Source organism: Megalobrama amblycephala, linkage group LG19, assembly GCF_018812025.1.
Source record: "Megalobrama amblycephala isolate DHTTF-2021 linkage group LG19, ASM1881202v1, whole genome shotgun sequence".
Classification (NCBI taxonomy): domain Eukaryota; kingdom Metazoa; phylum Chordata; class Actinopteri; order Cypriniformes; family Xenocyprididae; genus Megalobrama; species Megalobrama amblycephala.
The window spans coordinates 12,490,213-12,514,922 of NC_063062.1; the positions used below are offsets into that span (position 1 = coordinate 12,490,213).

The 24,710-nt window shown below is 37.2% G+C and overlaps 1 protein-coding gene across 2 annotated transcripts; it reads left to right on the forward strand.

Moving 5' to 3' along the window:
* Nucleotides 1-731: 731 nt before the first annotated feature.
* pias1b (protein inhibitor of activated STAT, 1b) lies at nt 732-24,105 on the forward strand. 2 transcript variants are annotated; one of them, XM_048168488.1, is made up of 15 exons: nt 802-878; nt 9,391-9,435; nt 9,530-9,974; nt 14,448-14,532; nt 14,850-14,897; nt 15,256-15,346; nt 15,742-15,876; nt 15,990-16,095; nt 18,492-18,565; nt 18,906-19,066; nt 20,462-20,592; nt 20,749-20,923; nt 21,161-21,300; nt 22,136-22,176; nt 22,378-24,105. In XM_048168488.1, the coding sequence occupies exons 1-15, from the start codon at nt 855-857 to the stop codon at nt 22,693-22,695; spliced, it is 2,019 nt and encodes a 672-aa protein (XP_048024445.1). In that variant the 5' UTR covers nt 802-854; the 3' UTR covers nt 22,696-24,105. The 2 variants fall into 2 exon arrangements, with proteins under 2 accessions (XP_048024446.1, XP_048024445.1); XM_048168489.1 differs by lacking the exon at nt 9,391-9,435 and having other exon boundaries at nt 732-878.
* The last annotated feature ends 605 nt before the right edge of the window (nt 24,106-24,710 follow it).

Here is a 24,710-nt window from a genome sequence, read left to right on the forward strand (position 1 = left end):
ACACCGTTTTGTTGATGTTATTACACATTGAAACAAATATTTTCAAAAAAGAGCTACTGATATAAAGTTGGAAATCAATCCGCATGGTTCGTCGGATCTTTTAATCGAATGAATCAGTTAAGCCTGTTTACAAAAATTGCACAATTAAAATTGATGGGATGAAATGGATGGGATAAAAGTAGGCTATAAAAAGTAAATAGCAGAAATGTTACGAATAACATACTAGAACAAGAAACCTTGCTAGGAATATGTTTAGCTAGGCCTACGTCTTTATTTTTAAGGACACACACAAGATTTTTAAAGGATTTAGGCACTATTAATGAAAATGCAAATTGACTTTGTGAGGTGAATCATGGCGCAACAAGCTGCACTTATAGACACATACGAAATCACAACAACACTGAATAAAAACGCTTAGAGCATGTAATATGACACGGTGGAATGCCAGAGTACACGTGATTACAAATTCAGAAACGTAAAAAACATGTCACAATCTGAATTGTTTTTAAAACAAATTGTTCGAAAGAACCGATTCCTGGAAATGAGTCGTCAGCTGATGAAACCGAATCCAAATTTCGTCGGATTTCCCGGAAAATGTACCGATACCATTTTGTTTAATCAATCAATAAACACATTTATGAATTATATAAATAGATAAATCCAACAAGCGAGTGCGTTTCGTTCCAGGAGATCTTGTCGCTGATGTGTAATGCCATGAACTCCATTCAAGCAGCGTGAAATCGCGTAATCCTCGCGCTAATTTTTAAACTTCAGAGGGATTCCTGAGCATTTGAACAAACACACGTCCTGGTCACGTGCCAAGGCTCAGATCACGCTTGCGCCAGAGAAACAAGATGGCGGAGAGTGCGGAATTGAAGGTAAAGTGTAACCCGCAATTTACTGTCAATACAGCCTTTATACAAGACCTGTTCGGCAATGCTTTCCGTCCGACCTTTTCCTGTGATTGACTTTTGTACGAGGCGTCGTTAAGTATTTGATTTAAAAGCGCTTTATGAGCAGTTTTAAGCCCGGTTAAAGGAACAGTGTTATTGTTGTGATGGATTCAGTTAGCTGCCAGCTAACCCGCACAGCTGTCTGCCTGCTGCTGTGAAATTATCACCCTACCATCTGAATTGATTTATTAATACTGTTAATTGTTCTTTTAACGTTTAAATGAGGTGATTAAATAATCCATGGGCCGTCAGGGGAGTCGGTCGTAAGTGTGAAGCAGCATGTGGGTGGTGCGTAGGCTGCTAACAGGCTGGAGATTCGGTACTTTGACAGTTAGTACTTCTGTTAACCCGCTACATTTATAAAAACAGACAACTGCTCAGTATCATAACCTAGATAGCTGACAACCAAGACTGAATTTTGGGCGTCGTAGAAACGTTTGAACATTTGAATTGAATCTGTGACGTCCAGAAATGCTCTCTGTGTTTGCAAAACACCAGGTTTTGAGACGGAACCATCGACCACGGCCTGTTGCTTTTAGTTTCTGTGTGTTTTAGTAGGAAGTTCGTGTATGTTTAGCGGGTGCTTAATGTCTTAGGTTTGAGATGTCCTGTAAGGTTGTTTGTCCTGCATTGAATTAAGACGTGAAGACATTTTAATAAGTGCATTCTGTCATTGTTGATGTGACTGTTTGAATGCCCCAATTACGATATGGATTACTAGTGATAATAAAGTGACTTTGGTCAGCTGTTTGTTGTTGTACTGTAGTGTTACTTATGGGGACGAACATCAAGACTTCTAAACTGGCTGTGACTTAGACAAAATACTGTCAAAAGACAGGTGTTGATTAATTTTAAGCAGTTTCCGAAACAGATAACATGGCAATAACTTGTGTACTAGAAGATTTTTCTTTTTTCCTTCACAAAGGCTTTATTTGGCAATAACACATTGTACCTTGATACTCTTGTTGGCAATAAAAACCAGCAATTTTGCAGAGAGCAAAACAGGACGATAGGCATTCGGTCTAAATCTTCAATGGCCTGTACTGCTGATAATCCAGTCAGCAGTGTTTCTTAGGTAAAACCGCTGTTATGTTTAAAAGTAGTTTTAAGCTGTATATTTTAGGTGTGTGTCAGTAGAGAAGGTATTTCCTGTGGTTTTGCCATTTAAGACAAAAATGAGTTTGGAGTTCAAACTTGCTACATGGGAAAAGGACAATTTGCTTTGCTGTTAAAAGGCAAATATCAAATATTTAATGGTAACACACAGTATTAGCATTAACTGAAAATAATTAAACTTTTAAATGTGAATTCAGTGAATATGATTTGCTGGACCATCTTTTAACTTCCAGAATCCCCCAATACACATAATCATCATCATCTTGCCAGTGTTCATTGAACCAGAAAGCATAAAAATAAATGTTTTTTTTTTTTTTTTGCCTTCAGCGCTGCTTGAAATCAGGAATGTTTTATTTGCTTTTACCGTTCACCATCTGACATAACTTGTCAAATGAAATCCAATTTTGATTTTATGATAAAACATACACCTGTTATAATAAGTCTAATATAATAGGTTACTGTAATACTAGCTTTTACTACTGCATAATGTTTAGTGTATAGGTCAAAACAAAAGGTTCACAATTTACACCTTCCTGGTCAAACATTGATTTTAAAATATGAATTAAAAATTCCCTGTTTGTTTTTGTAAATTATTAGGGATGGGGAGGTAGTTTATTATAAAGAATTCTGCCTCATTTTAACTAGTTATCAATTATTATAATTTGATTTATTTTAATGTTATTGAGCATCAACGCATTTGTTGGTTATGCAGATCGGAAGCTTGCTTTACGCAGTTACCAAAATGACATCCTTTCAGAGAAGTGCTTCCTTTAGATTATGTTTTTGTCATAAATGAGTCAAGGCTTATGATAACCACACTCATTGAAACTAAATCAGTAACCTCATTGTTGATTCAAGCAGTTGTTTTATTATTTGCACCTTTTCTGTGAAGATGTGCTATTTAGACTGTTCTCAGTTCTTTGCAAGGCGATCAAACCGTAGAACAGAGCCTATTATTGTCTTGCTTTGATGTTTTTGGAAGTAGTGCTGGAATTATCTGAGGGCCTAAAGAGATGATCTGTCATCATTTACTTACCCTCATGTTGTTCTAAACCTTTCTTTTTTTTAAAAAAAAGAGAAATTCTGAAGTCTGTGATGGTCGCTCTTTTTCAGTCCAGTCATAATGAATGTTAAAGCAACCTGCAGGGTTCCCTCGATCACGAAAAACCATGAGATAGAAGGAAACTTAAAAATTGTGATTTCTATTCTTGGAAAGGGGTCATGACATGAGAAATATAAGGGACATATAAGGGTCTTTGTACCATTGAAACATCCTTCAAGGTTCAAAGTTTAAAACATCCTCTTCATTATAAAAAAGCATTTATGTAGCCAAGCTTCAAAAATGGTTTGTTTAGATGTTGTGGGACATGTAACGTCACACGGGGAAATACATTTGCATAGACTGCCACTAGAGCATGACATTAATGAATAGTTTTACATCCACTGGCGTTCAGTCACTTAACTGACGTTGCGTCAAAAGCAAATGGAACCCATTATAATCATTGAAGCTGCCTACAATATACAGTATACAAATGTCCGTCAATTTCTGATGTACTCCATTGTGTTTGAGTCTGCTGACAACAGGACAAAAAATTGGAGAATAAAATAGGGCTGGACGATATGGCCAAAATTTATATCACATATATTCTTAATTTCGGTCGATACGATATAATTCCGATATCGATATGAACTATATAATAGCCTCAGAAAAACTGCCAAGAACGGCCACAACGGATGTCTGTACCTACAAACGTCTGAAAAATGAATTTGCCAAATCTATGAAATCTCTTCCTATAAAACTATATAATATTTTAGAAATAAAAACAGTATAATAAATTTGTTCAGCTTTTATTTGTATTTAGCCTTCATACAAACATAAAAATAAACATAAGACTCACTCACTTTAGTAATATTAATATCTTTAACATTAAACTATAACGTAGGCTGATTTTATTATTCTTAAAGGGTCATGTAAACATATGTATAGGCTGCACATCATTGAAAACACTAAAGGTACTCAATGTTATTCATAAGTGAAAAATAGTTATTTTTGCATTTTTCACAGAGATTTCTGTCTTCCTGTTTGAAAAGCTGAGTCGGAGCAACGACACAAAATCTGACATAATCGTGTACTTTCGGCCCAAGTATGGGCATGGTCGAACATGCTGACGTAGACCGTTTCGAGCGAATCTCGACATATATATTCATGACATAAAGCTCATTTAATCCAATCACTGCGCTGTAGTATGCATAAGATTATAATTGCAGTATTATGCATGAGGAAGCGTCACTTCTCTCGGAAGTGGATTGTTTTGCTGTAATCTAATGGAAAATATGTTCGCATGAGATCGTATTACATCAGAGAATTCAAATAACACAAAAGTGCTGCTCATTCACCTCTGCCTGCTCTAGCTGCGTTCAAATACGCAAGCCGTAGGCTGTTTACCTCAGCACAGCACGTGTGTTGTTTGTATTTTGCTCGCGATGCGGTCAGAACTGGAGTTTGAATACGAACACATGAAAAATACAATTGTTTTTATGATATACAGGCGGAGCGCGCATATGTTCGGTTTCAGCGCGGAGCTCCGCGATGAGTTTAATAACACTAGCCACGTGACACAGAGCTCACACAGAATAAAGTATCTGTGTTTAAAGTTTTTATTTCACACATTCTCCTGCACCAAACGTTAACCAGCACGGTGTAGTTATGCACACATATTTTCATCAAGTTGTGGAAGCTTGTTCCGTCGCATTTGCATCAGGTGTACTCATTTTGTAAAACTTGCCGCGTTCGTGTTTGATCTTAGCATACAACTGTTGAGCACTGGCTGGTGGCTGCATGTCTCTCTGGTGTACGTCATCACGCAAATAGCCAATCGCGTTCTGCTCTTTCTAGCGGCTGCGCCTCAAGTCAGTGATGCTGTAATGTATATATCGAAATACCGGAAATGTGTTTTAAAATCATATCACCGTTATCGAAAAAAATTATATCGCGATATATATTGATATTGAATTATTGTCCAGCCCTAGAATAAAACTACATTTGCATTGACAAGTCTTGTTTAAACGGCTTGTTTGTCTCTGTGCAGACTTTAGAAGGATCCCAGCATCATAAACAAGTGGTGGCTTATTTTTAATGGCGTCTCTGATCGGGATAGGATTATATGTTTGTTCAGAGCATTTGACTGCAGATTGTTTTGTAAATGAGGCACAGTGTATTTCAGTTTGCAAAAAAAAAAAAATTGTTAAAAGATGAAGCAGCCAACCATATTGAATCTGACAGCAGCTACAGCGCAAACCATAAGTAAACAATTTGATGATGCTTTTTGCTGTAAATTATGGTTTTATAGGGATAATATTTTCAAAGACTTATTTTTTCTATGCAGTGGTGTTAGCAATCATAACAATGGCCATTTGCTGACAAGCCTTAAAGGAGCCTTCTCTTAGTAACCAATCATTTCAGGGTTAGAAGGACAGTTGTAAGTAATCATTATTCTGCATATATTTGCTTTTTTTTTTTTTTTTTTAATAAAAAAAGAACTTGTGAACCTCAAGGAACAAATAAAAATAAAAATAACAGAATAAAACATGACAAAAGTTTTGTGAATATTCTTAGTCAAGTCACCATTATTTAAATAGAACTTAAAACAATACAGATACAAAGTTTTTTAATTAATTACAAAAAGAATATAAAATTTCAGCTCTGTGTCATTATTCAACTCAATTTGATTCAGTGTTGTTTCAATTTAGTTCAATAACAATGTCAAAGTTGCAAAGTTCATAAGATATAAAAAACTCAGTTCAAATTAAAAGCAGCTCTATAGAGGATAACAGTGTCATTATTCAGCTCAGATCAGTTCAGCACTATATTTAAATGCAATTTTTGGCAATTTCTGCAAGGTACATTTTTCTTTATAAATGTAATTTTGTTATTATATCTTCTTGATATTAAAATGTCACTTTTAGGAGGGCTTTTTTCTTCACCTGTAGTACTTGTTTCTAGCTGGCTGTTCATCTAGCTTGTGTAGAAAACCTGTGTGCAGCATAGTGCTGTTTGTATATTTAAAGTGTGTGCTTACAGACACAAGAGCCCATTTCCCATAGGGTATCGGTGTCATTGAGAGATGACTTTAGATTGTAAATTGTCTTTAAAATGGGGTCAGTAAGATTTGAAAGAAATTAATCATTTTGACTGAAAGTAACAGTGAAGAAGACATTTGTTACAAAAGATTTTTTTTCAATTAAATGCAGTTCTTTTGGACTTTAAAAAAATAATAATAAGTAGCTAATTTAAACATTAACAATAAAAAATGTCTCTTGAACAACATTTGAGCATAATATAATAATATAACCACAAAACATAATAAACACGCTCCAGCCAATAACCGACAAGAATGATTTTAAATGCGCGTTCATGACCGTTTCAGGAAGCACGGAGGGGAGGGGGAGGAGGAGGAGGAGGGAGGGTCTAGCTAGCCTCTGTTTTGTTTGAGAACACTTCGAACATCAACAGGAAGTTACTCCACCCAGGATTGCTTAGATTGTAATAATATTTCACAATATTAGTATTTTTGATCAAAAAAATGCAGCCTGGGTGAGGTTAAGAGACGTGTCATGTTTCGCAGAGCGCTGCAAACACACTGTTGCACACCAACGTAAAAATCAGAAAATATTAATTATTATTAAAACGCTGTCATTCTTAAAGCACCGGTAAAATGAGAAAGCGTGATAAACATCAGAATTTTCATTAACATTGCTGCAGCTTCTCCAACTTGGTTCACACAGAGATAAAAGGATCTTCTTCTGGTATGCTTTGTTCCTGTAGCAGACACCGCCATCTAGCAGTGTGGTTGTGTGCTTATAGAACGATGCATGGACATATACGAGACATTAGCGGATGTTGTCACTCCAAATGTCTATGAGATGCTTTGTTTTCTTTGCAAAACAAATAATCCCTATGTGTTGTTAGAACTAAGATGAATCGTGGTTTGTTTTTTACAGAGAACTGTTACACCCCTAGTTTTTACACAGCTCAGGGTCCACTTATTTTTCCTTTGTCTTCACAGGGTTATAGGGCCCTCATGAGGAGGATGAGCTCATCCTAATAACCATTTAAACTTAGGAGTGTTTGCTCCCTTCACCTTGCTCTCTCAGCTGGATGTTGACTAGGGACTTCAACTGTTGAACTTGACAAAGAGTATACTTTCAGGTTGTGGGATGTTCATTTGATCTTAGAATTATGAAAGAAAAAAACCCCTGGAAAGTTGAAACCATGCTGACTATATGATTTACCAGGAAGTTCAGGCTTTCTCATGGGTTCTTCTTGAATCACCAAACTTCTAATCTCTCTAGGTTTACTTTGAGTGCCGTTCCTCGCTACAATAGGACGAGAGCAAGAGTCTCATCTTCTGTCTGCACCGTTAGTGAAGCCGTTTATTTGTGTTGGGCGGTGGGGTGGGTGGAAATTAATAAAGAGTGTTTGTGTCAGTATTTGTGTGAACAGTCCAGTTGGCACTTGGCAGTAAACTGGGGAGGGGACTCTGGTCTCTCCGAGGTGAAGAAATATGATCTTCTGCTGGTCTGTGGTTCTCTTGTTTTCCCTGGAGCTGTGCTCCACTGCTTTTGTTATGAAAACTCACTGGCTTAGGCTCAGGCTTGATCTTCCCTTCCCCCACTATCTCACCCTCTTCACCACTCGGCCTGCCCATAGATTTTAATAGAATCCAAATGCGGGTACCTACCACCAACACAGTCCTTTATAGTCTCAGAATATCCAAGAATGATAGGGGAGGTAAAGTCTGCTGTTCTGCACACGAGAAGTGGCTTTGATCCCACACATGTAGGTGTTAACGTTTGCACATGTGCTCAAGCTACGTACATGAGGGCCATCACAATTACAGGTCTGCACAATACAAACCTTACAGCCTAAAATTCCCTTAAAAACCTGATATGATCTGCATTTGACAAACAGAACTGATTGTATTCTCACTGACATGCCTTTTAGCCAACATAACTATGACTTATGGCTTATAATGAATGCTAGTCCAAGACTGAGCCTGAAGCTAATTTAGTTCTAGCCGGCCTACGTTGTGTATAAGACATATAAATCGTAGCTCTTACTATACTGACTGGATAACCTAATTATAAACCACCCTCATTAACAGTGAGGCACCTAAGCACTAGTTAACTGAGTTAGGGTTAGTAGTAAGTAAACAATGACTCTGTGTTTCAATTGGAACTGCCTACTGTCTGTCAGAAATGAAGAAATGGGTTGGAAAATCTATCAAAAAATACAGAAATTAATACTTTTTATTCAGCAAGGATGCATTAAATCGATAAAAAGTGATAGTAAAGACATTTATAATGTTACAAAAATGTTACTATTATAACTATGTGCTGTTCTTTGTATTTATCAAAGAATCCTGGAAAAAAAATTATCAGTTTTCCACAAAAATATTAAGCAGCACGACCTTTTTCAACATTGATAGTAAATGTTCGACTGTTGAAAATTCAGCTTTGCCATCACAGGAATAAATTGAATTTTAAAATATATTAAAATAGAAAACTAAATTGTAATTTGTAATATTTCACAATGTTACTTTGTCTGGCTATCACCAGACCAAGCTCAATTTAAAATTGAACATTGGTCTGGGGAGTTTGCTATATATTTCCTACTGCACAAGAGGCGTGATCAACGAGCATTATTCACGCAATTGGATAGTCCTTCAACCAATCAGATCAACGATCCGGGTGACGTACTTTTGCAGAGCGATGCGAAAACTCCAGACAGGCTTAGTTTGTATTGGTTTGTAGCATTGATCAGCGGTTTGCAGAAGCAGCAATGGCATCGAGCGATTTTTGCAGGTTGTGCAAAAAAACATGAAAGTGAGTGGTATTTGCACCCAGTCGAGCGATTTGTTTGCTAAACTAAAGAAGTCATTTAGCATCATTGAGAGGTTAAAAGGAATTGGATTGACGGTCGTGCGAGAGACGCCATCGTGTTATACCCACCCAGAGCCATAGAAAGAGCTCTACCGCCAATAGAGAGCAAGGTGGATAAGCCAGTCTGTGATTGGTTCCCGCAAAAGTGTAACAGATGCAGAAGAAATGAATGTACGGGTTTCCAGACTGAGTTGCCGGGCAAAATCAAATCGATGTTACTGAACAGTAACAACTGTTTTTACTGTTTCTTACCAACCCCAAAGTTTAGAACTGTAGTGTGTTTTAATTGTTTTTACAGAAAAACCATTTCAATTCTTAACAACATTGTTTGAATTTTAAAAGTTTAATAGTTTATTTTCATTTATTTACTCAACCTTAGGCTGTACCAAACGTGTATGCTGTCTTCATTGATCATCATTTTGGGGTGAACTATTCCTTTAACCTAGTTAAATGCTCTCTTAATTATTTGTTTTGGCAATTGCATGATTTCTCTGCTGTTTCCTCTCTTTTAAAAACAGCAAATGGTGATGAGCCTCCGTGTCTCAGAGCTTCAGGTTCTTCTGGGATATGCAGGCCGCAACAAACACGGAAGGAAGCACGAACTCTTGACCAAAGCGTTACATTTGTTGAAAGCCGGTTGCAGCCCTGCCGTGCAGATGAAGATCAAGGAGCTCTACCGCCGCCGCTTCCCCACAAAGATGGTGTCCCCGACAGACCTCTCCCTCCCTGGCATACACTCCACTTCTGGAGGAGCTCACGCAGGCCTGCCCGCCAGCCTAACACAGCTGGGATTTGATGGGCATGGTTCACCGTCTCTACTACCTGTCGCACTGCTTGGGCCAAAGCACGAGCTGGGCCTGCCCCACCTGCCCTCCGCCCTTCACCCAGTCCATCCAGACGTCAAGCTACAGAGGCTGCCCTTCTATGATGTACTTGATGAGCTTATCAAACCCACCAGTTTAGGTGAGTATAAGGAATGATCTCTTAACAGTCAGCTCCAGTGCACAGCATAAATGAGTACACCCCCTCTGAAACTTCTGAAAGTCAGCAATTACTCAGTTACTTAGAAGACATGTTAGGGTTCTATAGAGATATAATGTTCCAGCAAGTCTGCTTAATCAATTACCAAAGAAGCATGTCAAAATTATTCAGGAAAATAAGATTTTCTTATCAAGGTGATAAAATGTTGTGTAGCAAAAATGAGTACACCCTCCTAAAAGTTACTAAATAAAACGAAATAAAAATGTTCTGGTGTAAGTTTAAGGCAATGTTTGATCAACAGGTAAGTATGTTGAACCAAAACATTTCAAGTAGAAGTAATTTCTTGACAATTAAAAGTCTTATACAGCCCACTGAATCATTCTCAGACTTAATGCTGACAACAATGGAACCACTTGGAGAAGAACGGTCAGGAGACTTATTTCTTAGCACAAAAGAGGACTACCAAATCATTGTTTTGAGTGAAAATATAGCAAAAGTAACACAGAAATTCAAAAACAATGGACTTGTGACAAGGCCCCTGAAATAATCAGGTCTTCGTTTTTAAGCTTTCATTTAGTGATGAGGGATTTTTTTGCTAGACAAAGAGCAGGAGAAATACTAAGCTAGTGTCTCAGAGCCAGCAAAAGCTATGAAAAGAGTGACTGTTTATCTCACAGAGTAAGATGCAGCCTGCAGAAATGACATGCATGGTTGTTCTCACTGGAACTACATTCTGTAGCCAAAGCACAATAAAGTCAGTTAGCCATTTCCAAAGCCCATATTTACAAAATATAGATTCTGGGAATCAATACTCTGGTCTCATGAGACCAAATCAGTCATTTTGGATCTAACAGCATCCAAAATGTTATGGTGTTGCTAGAGGAGGAGTACAGTGAGAAGTGCCTGGTTCCCACAGTAAAGTTCAGTGGTAGTAAAGCTCTTATGTAGAGATGTATGGGTGCTGAAGGTGTGAGGGAGTTGTGCTTTATCAATGCTGTCATGAATTCCCACACCACTGTGTAATTTAATACACAAACTTGAAACAGAAGATGTTACCCTTTCCTCATTCCCTGCATTGTTGGGCATTTTTTCAACATGACATTGAGGATATGCATTCTCTCAAGGTGAAAAACCTTCTGTGGATATGCATTGCACTCAATCTTAACACTCTTGAGCGCCTGTGGGGGATTCTGTAGAGACGAGTTGAGCAACACTCCCCATTAAAGATCAGGGCATTTAAGGAGCTCATCCAGGAGTTAAACAGGACAGATGTGCCAATTTGTCATGAACTTGTACACTCCGTGCCAAGAAGGGTCAGAGCAGTATATTCAAAATTATGGAGGGCATACTAAGTACTAGAATATTATACATTTGTTGAATTAAATCTAGGGTGTACTCATTTCTGCAATCCTTAATTTAAACAAAATTGGCTAATTTACTTATTTTATGGCTATTAATGAAATATATTTCTCAGTTTTTATTATGTATATGTTTAATACATTTCAGTTTTGCCATCTTTCCATGAATTGTATTAGTGATCATAAAGAAAATACATCTTTTGTATTTGTTCAGAGGGGGTGTACTCATTTATGCTGTCCACTGTAGTTGATTACGGTTGAATAGTGCTGAAATGTAGCTTGTCAGAGAGTGTTTTGCAGAGTAATGTCCTTTCCAAGAAGTTTTGTCTCTAAATTCATCTCCTCTGAAACATATTTCATCCTAGATGCACATAAACAGTTTTGTGCCATTTCTACTGCAGCCGTTTTGTTAAAGGGTTAGTTCACCCAAAAATGAAATTTCTGTCAAGTACTCACCCTCATGTCGTTCAAACCCATAAGACCTTTGTTCATTTCCGGAACACAAATTAAGATATTTTTGATGAAATCCAAGGGTTTCTGAACCGTCAACAGCGTAGGAGACTGACATAGAAGAGAAGAAATTGTTGAATAAAGTCATTATTTTTGTTTTGTTTTTGCACACAAAAAATATTCTTGTCGCTTCATAACATTAAGGTTCAACCACTGTAGTCACATAGACTACTTTAACGGTCTTTGCAACCTTTCTGGGCCCTTGAAAGGTGCAATTATGTTGCTGCCTATGTGTGGTTCAGAAACCCTCGGATTTCCCTCGGAAGGTCTAATTTAATAGGATCTAATTTAATAGGATAATTAATGATAGAAATTAGATTTTTGGGTGAACTAACCCTTTAAAGTTATTTAACCCAGGGGTTTTTCTGAATCCAAGAATGACCCCCAAATATGGTGCACCCCTAAAATAAAAATGTAGCTACATATATTTATGTGTAATTTATACCATGTGAGAGAAATATTATGGTTATGCTTGTATGGTTACAGTGTAATTACACATACATACTGACTAATATTAATTAATTGCATTCACTTAATATAGGGTTAAGGTTAGGCTTAGGGTTTGGTTTTGGGTTAGTTGCTTGTAATTATGCATAATTTATTGTTATTACTATAGTAAACATATGTAACGTTATGAGTAACTGTTACCTTAAACAATAATTCTAATTATATTTTAAAAACAACAACATAGATTTGATTAAATAATTCACTTTTATATTTGTTATATATTGCATCAATAGATCGCTTAGAAAAGCATCTTTTCGGAGCTTGTGGACATGATGCTGCCTTAAGACTAGACTTTCGGACATCCGATCAACTAATCGATTTTGAAAATCTGTAGATTTGTACATCCCTTATGAGCAATATGAATGTCTCTTGAAGATTTCCCTCCCCCATTGATGCAAACATAAAGGTGCTCTTCAAGTGATTTATGGCTTATCAGATTGGACAGGGGCCACCTGTGCTATATTTAGTCATCCAGCTCATGCTAAGAATAAAAGGCCAATATGGAAAGGAAGTGTGATTAAGCACTGTGGCTGTGCTAGTGCCTTTTTTTCTTTGATAGTTCTCTCTCCAGCAGGTTTAAGTGTTACGATCTTTCACTGGTTTTTGGTTTTTGTGATGTTTAGATAACTAAACATCACAAAGACCACTTCTGGGATTTTTCAAGTGCAAGCCTGTCATTGTATTCTTTCAATGGAAATGACTGCCAGATTGGGTCCTCAGAATCAATATATGGAGGCAGTCAGGCCAAACTCCATCAAAAATTGAGTTGCAGTGATTCAGTTGCTGAGCAGATGGCAGTTTGAATCAAATCTAGGTCCTTAACCAATAACTCATTTTGGAGTGTGGAAGCAAGCTACCTTATTTCAAGTTTCATTTTCTTACAAGAACTCTTATATAGTTCAGTTTGAGTGCAAATTGCTAAATAATAACTGCCTTTTGCTATGCAATGCAAAGGACCCTATAACATTAAATTGCTTCTCAAGCAACTTCCAGAAAACAAGATGGTCCTTCTTCCGTATTGAGTTGAAGCCCTTCGGACTGAACATTCTTTCTGGGCCAATGTGATGAATTTTGAGTTGTTTGAGCTGAGAGTGCAACCAGTGTTGATGGAGCTTCAACACAGCAGAGAATTGAGTACAGATTAATCATCTTCCAGCATCTCACTGTTAAACACTCTCCACTTCAATTGGAATAGATTTTCCTCTTCACATGACTACTCAAGGAAAGCGCACCTCTCATTTCAGTGTCTTTCATTGAGTTCAGCCACCTATGTGTGCGGTGTGGAGTGCCTGTAAAGGTGCTGATAGAGCTTCCTCTTATCTCTCTCACCCTCTCTTGCTTCTGAAACCCTTGCTTCATTTAAGGAGATTGGGTTATGTAACCTGGGGTTATTTTTGGATCTGTTGTAGAGTTTGGCTTTGAACTAAACTGCGCGAGTGTTTAAAGTAGTTCCACGGACCAACAACCTTGTGTCTGTAACTGAGATGCTGCTTTGAAATCAGTTTGAGATAATTAACTTTACTTACTGTTGAATTTTTTCTTGATGCTGCTAACTAAAGTTCACTTTCATATGCTATTCTGTTCACTGCTCAGTCAAGGATGCTGTCACGAAATATGCAAATAATTACTATATAACCAAAAGTACGTGGACCAACAAAAACCATTACAAGGAAGTTGGTCCTCCCTAACGGTTTCCTTTTGAGTAAACACACCAGACTTACTGAAGCATTTCTTTATGGACTGTACGATACAGGAAGAAAAAAACCCTCTCCAAACTTGGAAGTGTGCCTTTTTATGAAAACTAATGCTAAAGGAATAAAATGGAATATTCTGTGTGTTGCCTGAACTGTGCTCTTTTGTAATACATAGGCATATGGTAATGTTAAAAATGATTAAATTCCTTTATATATTTTTAATTTTAATTAAATTGTTAATTTAATTGTAGAACTATATTTTATAATTGTTGTATTAAAATTCGTATTCAATATTTATTTAATTTTCATGTTTTTCTTTTTATCAATAGAGTGATGTGGTGGGTTTTCCATCTTCTATAATCATCTCCTCTCTTATTGTTTTACAGCCTCAGACAGCAGTCAGAGGTTTCAGGAAACATGTTTTGCGTTTGCACTAACGCCTCAGCAAGTTCAACAGATCAGCAGCTCAATGTAAGTATGGGGGGTGATATCACATCATATTGCATTGTTGGACAAGATAACATGGTTCAAGTGCTTGAAATGCCCCAATTAATTTGGATTTCTAATAAATTTTACATAGTTTTCACGTAACTGAAACCTGGCTGAATTTAAAACAGCTGTTGAGCAGTTTACCTGGTCTTGTTAGATATCTTCCTCTTGTAGTTACATAGCAGGCGATAGTGCTTATCAGACATGCCCAAGCGAGCGGTCCTGTAGAATGTTTGGTATGCTTTTCTCTCCTACGCTCTATCACACATTCCTTTACTCCCACCCTCTTGTCTCGACAGGGACATTTCTGGGACCAAATGTGACTTCACCGTTCAAGTACAGCTAAGGTATATGACAAGTTTCCAACAAAAGATCTACAAAACTCAACTGGAAAAACTGGAAACATGTTGCTAAATAATTACTTTAAAGAGTGTCGTTTTACTTGCCACTATTGTTAATGTATGTGTTATCACAGAGTCTTATGATAATGTAAAATGTTGTATTTTAAATAGCAAATAATTTGTTATTTTAAGTGCTGTGCAGTTAAATATTTTTTTATTTGAATGTGCTGTGTCTACGTTTTGATTGTCTGTTTTTAGGCTAACATACCCCCATCTTCAGAGCTTGCTTTTGTTTGGGTTTCTAAGAGAGTCTTGGAAATCTTTCCCACACATTCCTAAAAGAATCTCAACACATATTTTTCAGGTTTTGCTTATCAGAGACAAGTTGTCCTCAGGAAGATCATTTCCCACCCAACCTTTGTGTAAAAGTGAATGGAAAACCCTGTACCCTCCCTGTGAGTCTGGCTTTATTTTTGGTCACAAATCAGCAAGAATCTTTCAGCCAGTGACGGACAAATTGTTTGAAACAATGATTAACACGTGTATTTTTAAAGGGATAGTTCACCCAAAAATGAAAGGTTTTGAACAACTTGAGGGTGAGTAAATAATGACAGAATTTTCATTTTTGGGTGAGCTATCCCTTTAAATGACTTTTTCCAAAATTGTATGAAACCAACACAAATACAAACATTACATTTTTCAAAGATTTAGTTTTAACTTTATCATTTTTCTTTGTTAGCATATTTGACTCCTATAACAAATTAATGTTTCATATACAAACCTTTTTCTGTGATTTATTGTTTCTTGTGCTGGCTGTTTAACTGAATGGTTTTTTTGTGGTTGTCCTCAGGGATATCTTCCTCCAACCAAAAATGGAGTGGAGCCAAAGCGACCGAGCAGACCCATCAACATTACCTCCCTGGTTAGGTTGTCTACAACAGTTCCTAACACCATTGTTGTATCATGGACGTCAGAAATCGGAAGGGTAATAAAAGTGAAATCTGTTTTGAAATTGTTTCTTGGTTGGTCTAAAATTGAAACATCATTGTCATGTTGCTCAGAATGCGACAATTTCTAAAAGCTATGTTTTCCATACAGAGCTATTCCATGGCAGTGTACTTGGTCCGACAGCAGTCCTCCTCAGTTTTGCTACAGAGACTACGGTCAAAAGGCATTAGAAACCCAGACCACTCAAGAGCACTCAGTAAGTTTACTCTGAACTTATAATGGTATGCGCAACAAACTTCCGTATTCTGTAAAACGGGTTGCTTCCAGTTCAGGTGTTTTGTATGTACTTAGTTAAATATAGAGCTGTTTTACTCAAGATGCCTTCAGAGAAGCTACCATAGATGTCTATTGCATATGCAGATTGATATATACATATTTTTTGTTTTTCTTCTTCTCACTAACGTTCAGATGTTAGAATACAACACCAACAATAAAAAGAACTAGCTAGGTTAGCAGATTACCTTAAAGTCCCCGTGAACCGGAAGTTGCAAACAACTTTTCTCCAGTGTTGTGACGTATTTCCAAGTGAAACGGAATATTGAATAGAGGGCAGGGTTTTACTTTAGCGCTCCTCCTCTCCATCTCTCGCTGGAGTGGAGGGAACACAATTCCAGACCGGAAGTAACTTTTCAGATTTTGATTAAAGATTACCACGACAAACAATTTTTTCTGTGTATTAACTTGCACGGATTAATTGTTTACCACAAGACTAGTTATATGCGCTAGCAAAGTAAATAGGGTCAGTTTTGATTTCATGACGACTTTAAAAAATAATGGATATCGCGGTCAGCAGTGTTGAGGAAAGTTTATTTCAATAGGAATGCATTACAATGTTGAGTTACTCTCTAAAAAAGTAACTAATTGCATTACTTAGTTTCTTTTTATGGAAAGTAATGTGTTATGTTACTTTTGCGTTACTTTTTCTCAATCTTTTCTCATTTTTGGCAAATGTAAAGGCCCTTTCAGTCCAAAAGTGAAATAAATTAAAGGTGCCCTCGAATGAAAAATTGAATTTACCTCGGCATAGTTAAATAACAAGTGTTCAGTACATGGAAATGACATACAGTGAGTCTCAAACACCATTGTTTCCTCCTTCTTATATAAATCTCATTTGTTTAAAAGACCTCTGAAGAACAGGCGAATCTCAACATAACACCGACTGTTACGTAACAGTCGGGGTGTACGCCCCCAATATTTGCATATGCCAGCTCATGTTCCCAACATTATGAAAGGCATTAGACAAGGGCAGCCAGTAATGTCTGTATCTGTGCACAGCTGAATCATCAGACTAGGTAAGCAAGAACAATAGCGAAAAATGGCAGATGGAGCAATAATAACTGACATGATCCATGATAACATGATATTTTTAGTGATATTTGTAAACTGTCTTTCTAAATGTTTCGTTAGCATGTTGCTAATGTACTGTAAAATGTGGTTAAAGTTACCATCGTTTCTTACTGTATTCACGGAGACAAGACTGTCGCTATTTTCATTTTTAAACACTTGCAGTCTGTATAATTCATAAACACAACTTTATAACTTTATTCTTTATAAATCTCTCCAACAGTGTAGCATTAGCCGTTAGCCACGGATCACAGCCTCAAATTCATTCAGAATCAAATGTAAACAATATGACAGTATACAATACTCACATAATCCGACGCATGCATGCCGCATGCATGACGGACACTTTGTAAAGATCCATTTGAGGGTTATATTAGCTGTGTAAACTTTGTTTAGGCACTGTTCAAGGCAAGCGCGAGCTCCGTGGGCGGAGAGCACGAGATTTAAAGGGGCCGCACAGCATAAATCGGCTCATATTTAATGATGCCCCAAAATAGGCAGTTAAAAAAATTAATTAAAAAAAATATGTGGGGTATTTTGAGCTGAAACTTCACAGACACATTCAGGGGACACCTTAGACTTATATTACATCTTGTAAAAAAACGTTCGATGGCACCTTTAAGCCTCAGGCTGAAGGAAATGTAAATTCACTCCTGTACAGTAGAGAGCGCAGCTCAAACAAACCTTTCAGCTGTGCTGCCATTCTGGATCACAGAAGAATAGGATGCAGGAGAAGTAGTAAATGATTAAATGTAAGCTCACATTTAGTTTAGAACTAGTCTAGAATAACCATCATGTTTGCACAGTGTCTCTGCACTCCCGATTTCTCTCAACATGGGGACAGGAGGGCTGTCAGTCAGTAAATGGGAAAACAATGTAACTTGTGTTACTTATTTGAAAAAAGTAACTCAGATATTTTGTTGTAGATTTAAAAGTAATGCGTTACTTTACTAGTTTCTTGGAAAAAGTAATTACGTAACTCGCATTACTTGTAATGCATTACCCCAATACTGGTCGTCAGTTCATACTGCTGTAACACTTCCTGTCGGTTCATATGACATTCTGCCCAAAGCCTATTGAGCCTTTTCATTCTGAATATTACACACACAAATGCGAATTTCTGCCAGTTTAAGTATATAATAAAGTGTTTTTCCAAGTTACAAGTCTTATTTGAGCTGCCTGTTCACTGTCAGAGAATATTGCCTATTAAAAGACTGATTGATTTTGCATTCTGTGCCCTCTCTTCAGTCAAAGAAAAGCTTACCGCCGACCCTGACAGTGAGATTGCCACCACCAGCCTGCGAGTCTCCTTGCTCTGTCCGGTATGTAATGGACCTTCAATAAAGTTTTTATTCCTCTCAATGGATTCTGTTAAACCTTGTGACATTCCTTTGGACACAATTGCATTAATCATTTTGTCAGAATAATGAAACTTTGCTTCTTTTCACCAAGGCCACCAGGCCCTGCTTAGGACTCTGATTTCCCACATTGTGTTTGTTGTCAGTTTAATAATTTTGAGCTATGGAGAATAAACCACAAGCCAGCAGTTTAGGAATGAGATACAACTGTATAATCATCATTCAGTTATAAAGTTTGAAAGCAGCATGTGGCAATATAATGAATGCTAACATAATGTGTGCCCATCTGTGTGTAAATGAACAGCTCGGAAAGATGCGGTTGACGATTCCCTGCCGAGCGCTCACCTGCTCGCACCTGCAGTGCTTTGATGCTACGCTCTACATCCAAATGAATGAGAAGAAACCCACCTGGGTGTGTCCGGTCTGCGACAAGAAAGCCCCATATGAGCACCTTATTATTGATGGGTCAGTACTGGTCTCACCTTTCACACCTGTGATTGTGGGCCATCTGAAATCTCTCTTTGTTTTGTACCAGTCATCGCCTAATGTGTATGAGCATATATACACTACCGTTCAAAAGTTAAAGTTTGTAATATTTTTATGTTTTTGAAAGAAGTCTCTTAGGCTTACCAGGGCTGCATTGATTTGGTCAAAAAATACAGTAAAAACTGTAACATTGTGAAATGTTATTACAATTTAAAATAAATGTTTTCTATTTTACTTTATTTATTTACAGTCATTACTCCAGTCTTTAGTGTTACATGATCCTTCAGAAATCATTCTTGTATGCTGATTTGCTCCTCAAGAAACATTGAGTTTAAACTCAAAATTTTCATGGAAACTGTGATTATTTTTTTTTCAGGATTTTGTGATGAATAGAAAGAAAATCATTTGCAACATTCTAAATGTCTTTACTGCCACTTTTGATCAATGTGCCATTGCTTTATGAAAGTATTATTTTCTTCCAAATAAACAACAAAAATCTTACTGACCCTTAAAGGGATAGTTCACCCAAAAATGAAAATTTGATGTTTATCTGCTTACCCCCAGGGCATCCATGATGTAAGTGACTTTGTTTCTTCAGTAGAACACAAATGATGATTTTTAATTCCAACTGTCGCCGTCAGCGGTATAATGCTTGTGAATGGTAACACAATCTATAAGAGTCAAAAAATATGCACAGACAAATCCAAATGAAACCCTGTGGCTCATGACGGCACATTGATGTCTTAAGACACGAAACGAATGGTTTGTGTTAGAAACCGAACAGTATTTATATCATTTTTTACCTCTAATACACCACTATGTCCAATTGCGTTCAGCACTTGGTTAGTGATGTCTGATCACGCTCTGACAACGGAAGTGATGTCTCGCGCATATACTTCAATGAGTGCGAGACATCACTTCCGTTGTCAGAGCGTGATCAGACATCACTAACCAAGTGCTGAACGCAATTGGACATAGTGGTGTATTAGAGGTAAAAAATGATATAAATACTGTTCGGTTTCTCACACAAACCAATCGTTTCGTGTCTTAGGACATCAATGTGTCGTCACGAGCCGCAGGGTTTAATTTGGATTTGTCTGTGCATATTTTTTGACTCTTATAAATTGTGTTACCATTGACACGCATTATAAGACTGATAGACTGCACCGGTTCAAGTTAAAAATCATCATTTGTGTTCTACTGAAGAAACAAAGTCACCTACATCTTGGATGCCATGGGGGTAAGCAGATAGACATCAAATTTTCATTTTTGGGTGAACTATCCCTTTAACGTTTGAACGGCAGTGTGTGCTGTCAAAATTGAAGTCTTGCCAAAGTTGTTTTTTTCCCTAAAAGATTTTCTTTTTTTGTACAGGTTGTTCATGGAGATTCTGAGCAGTTGTGTGGACTGTGATGAGATCCAGTTTAAAGAAGATGGCAATTGGGCTCCTATGAGATCCAAGAAAGTGGTACAGGAAGTGTCAGCATCGTCAAATGGCATTGATGGTATATTTTATATATGTTATACAGTTGTCTCAGTCCTGTAGTAAAATGTGTAGATATTTGAATGTTACTGTATTAAACATAAAATGAGATACTATTGACTTTTTTTGTTTTTTTTTTTATTAAGGGAGGTCTGTTTTTTATGCTCCTCTCTTGTAGACTCGTGTCGGTCTGTTGTATCAGACCACAGAAACAGTTCGTCCCACAGTAGCAGTAAGAAAGTGGAGGTAATTGACTTGACGCTGGACAGCTCCTCAGATGATGATGACGACGAGCCTCCACCTAAAAGAGCCTGTCCATCTCTATCACCCACCTCCCCACCTGTCAACAAAGGGTGAGAATTTATATTTTTCTTCATTTTGAACGGTATGTCTATTGATTTATCATTTAAACCCCAACAAACGTTTTTGTATAAAGTGTATTTGTGATTTATTTCTTATAAATGGCATTTGGATTCATATTTTGTTGTATAATGCAAATATCAGACATTTTGAAATGTGGTTTAAATTTATAGATCATTTTGAAGCCTGTGTTATGTCCCTTTTTTTTTTTTTTTTTTTTTTTGCTGTAGAGTGTTGAATCTGCATCATCAGGCATCTCCACTGGCACGGGCTCCCAGCATGCCAGCAATGGAGACAAACTATATCCCTCCCCCACCGCCTCTCATCCAGGATTATCGTCACTATTACCACACAGCCAGTGATCTGTCAGGTACCGGCATCATTGATTATATGTTTCATTTTTATAAACAGAGCTGCATGAATCTGGACAAATTGAAAATCACAATTTTTTTTTGTTGTTGTTTAAAATAAAGGTCACGATTCTGAATAGGCAACTAAACAAAATAACATGTAATTTACTGGAGGTTCTGTCAAAATGTTAATTGCTACAGTGTATTTAAAAATATTTAATTCATTTGAATCATTCCTTCAAACTTTAAAAACAAATCAATGAATCAAAAAGACTTCACTTGTTTCATTACTGGATGAATCAGTGTTTTTGAACAAATCTCTTGAATGAATGATTCAATGACTTACATTATTTGACAATCAATTGTCGCCACCTGCTGGTGTTAGGATGTAATCGATACAATCTAATTTGATGCTTTAAGTTATTTTTAAAAGATGATTTACTCTATTTTGTCCGCTACTGTAGTTTATATCCAAACTATAAACTTTTATCCCATTACTTTTGTGATAATTTGAATTACTGTAAGACAGAAATAATGATACTGTTTGGTTGAAACTGTTTGATTTCATACCTATATACGATAACTGCTCTCTCTGGGTCAGCGGCAGCACCAACACAGATCTGAATGTTCGCTGTGATCGTACTTGTACTTTAATAGACAGTCTTTAATCGTGCAGCTCTAATTATAAATCTTTGTACATGAAATAAAATCTTTGTACATGAAATGTGGGATTATTTTTTTGACTTAATCCAATGAACAAAGATTTAGGATTTTAAAATATGTTGGGTTTTAAAATATATCTAGGTCAGATGTAACCAAATTCATACTAAACAACTTTTTTTCCTTGTTCTACAGATCTGAATTTCTTCTCATTTTTACAAGGGGACAATCACCAGGTATGTTCACTCTCTGAAACAGAAGCACATCACTGCTAGAGGGCAGTATTGTTCTTAAACAAACGTCCATGTTTAACCAAATTTACATGGATTGAGTGCACTAGAACCCAGATCTGGCTGAGATGGAATTAAAATAAAAAAAAAATTTATTATAAAACATCAACCATAGTCTAAAGTTGTTTTTCTTTATCCCCTTTGCAGCATTATAACATGGTCATGGCTGCTGCAGCCGCCGCCTCAGCCTCTGCGTCAGCATCAGAAGACCATGAGCTGCTGCTGAACCGCTTCATGCCCTACGGTTCCTCTCAGCTCTTCCTGGAGCAGTCGGGGACGCCGGCGAACAGCTCGCTAGTGCCTGCCAACGGCAGCGGGGGCAGCAGCAGTGGAAGCAGCAGCAGTCTGGTGTCCTCCAGCAGTCTGAGAGACAGCCACCCACACACCAACGCCTCCCGCTCGCGCTCCGACGCCGCCGCCTCCGTAATATACGGCTCCATCCCCGACGTCATATCACTGGACTGACCGCACTGGGGCGCCCTGCAAACGGACAAGCCTTTATCACGAACGGCTGGAGGGCGGAGAAGGATCTTAGTGCACTCGTGATGGGATTTAGACATGAATGGGATCGAAAGTTTGGAGGAGGAAAACAAAAAGAGAACAAAGACTTTTGTAAAGAGAAGAATACAATTGCTGTGTACAGAGAAGAAAAATCTATTTTCAGTTTTACTTTTGTATATAAACAATAGGACGCTGCCTACCCAGTGAGTGACTTCAGTTGGTATTTTCTCCATGGATACTGAAGATGTTTTTCACTGCTCTGTGTGTTGTTCTTTGATTATCTTATTGTGTACCTTTTATACTTTTTGCTATTTTATTTCACTTCAAATAATTATTTTAGTCACAGTAATAGAATGGCAGTCATCTTCATCATTTTTATTTCTGAGACTCTTTCCCTCAGCCATTGTTTGATCAGTGAGGGAACACCACATTATTTAATGCCATTATCCTGTGCAGGTAATTTATTATTGCTTTAAGTTATGTAGGATGTATGCTGTACAGAAGCATTCCCTTATGCCAATACAGAATCTAGCCACGACATGCTTGAAGAGTCGACAGAGGTCACGTCTTATTCCAGTTGCACATTCATTACCACATTAAGTATGTAGGAAGAAGAAGAAGCGGAGTTTAAAGACATCAGTGCCCAGATTTGCTGGATAGTACCTGAGGTAAACTCTTGTACTGTTTTTTTATTTCACGTTCTCATATCCTTTGATGTTTTTTTTGTCTGAACTAAACCTCAAAAGGTGAGGTGAGGTTTGCAAAAACAGCGCTGAGGGTATCAGAAAATATAGTATACCTCATTTAGTTTGTTGCAAAAATGACAGAATAATAACCAGACTGATGTTGCAGTAGACGAGTAATTATTTCCTCAAGACATGAAGTGTAACATCCCATACCAGCAGACCTTCAGATTCAGATTTGGTCCCAAGATTTCAGCTATCAAACGGCAATTGACAGCTTTCTGATTTGGTGTCTTCTGTCTCTTCCAGTGGCCATTTTAAATGTCAAGAACACCTTGTCATTTTCTCAAGGTCTGTGTGGTTTGGGCTACAATTGAGATGGGAACCAACCGTTCCAATACAACCATCATCTAATTCTAGCTTTATAGGTTTTGAAAGTGTGCTTGGAAGGTGACCTTATTGCAACATAATCTGTGCTGTCTATTTTCATCTGTGTAAAACTGAATTTATTTATTTTATCTATATATTATATTTTTACTATTTGTTTGATCATGCATTTATTTGGTAATTATTTCAAGAGCTCTTAACACTTGCTTTGCATTGTACAAGTAGCTAATTACGTGTCCTTGTCTCTCCTTCTCTCACATTTGTACTATATGAGACATCTGAGGCATTAAATTCCACAATCGTACTTGCTGTGTCAGATTCAACTTGGGTTGAAATTAAGCCGTTTAAAGGATAAAAGCCACATCCTCTGGCTTCATTGTGAAGTGACAGCTGTTTTTGATTTGTCATTGATTGTCCTGCATTAAAAAAAAAAAAAAGGGTTGTGGAACAGCTAATGATGGATCTGGATGAACGTTAGCACATTCTTTTAATCACTTTAATGACAGCCAGTGCACAGTCCACTAATCTTTCTAAATGAGAGTGATTTTTGTATTCAATGTTGAAAATTAACAATTGGATTGATGAACCCATGCTTGTTTAATTTATATATTTTTACATTTGCACTGAGTTACATAATAGCACACAAAATTGAGACGGCCGTCATTCTACACAAATCTCCCATTTGACATTGCACTGAAATCATACATTTCATGTGCCCGCTGAACCGCTACGTCCTTGAAGTAAACCACTAGACAGTCAGTCTGTTATAGCTGTACCAATAACTGGCAAGTATGAACTCTCTGCCTTAAGTTCTTCTCTTACTGTATGGTACGCTATGAGAGAAACCATTATGTACAGGAAACCAATACCAGTTTGTACAAAATATTATATGAATTATTTATTATTTGA

Bases quoted from the DNA above. Each gene is read 5' to 3' on its own strand.
- pias1b (XM_048168488.1), top strand. From the start codon at position 855: ATGGCGGAGAGTGCGGAATTGAAG. The intron at 14,898-15,255 runs GTATATGACAAG...CATATTTTTCAG, and splicing joins ACCGTTCAAGTACAGCTAAG to GTTTTGCTTATCAGAGACAA. The intron at 16,096-18,491 runs GTAAGTTTACTC...CCCTCTCTTCAG, and splicing joins AGACCACTCAAGAGCACTCA to TCAAAGAAAAGCTTACCGCC.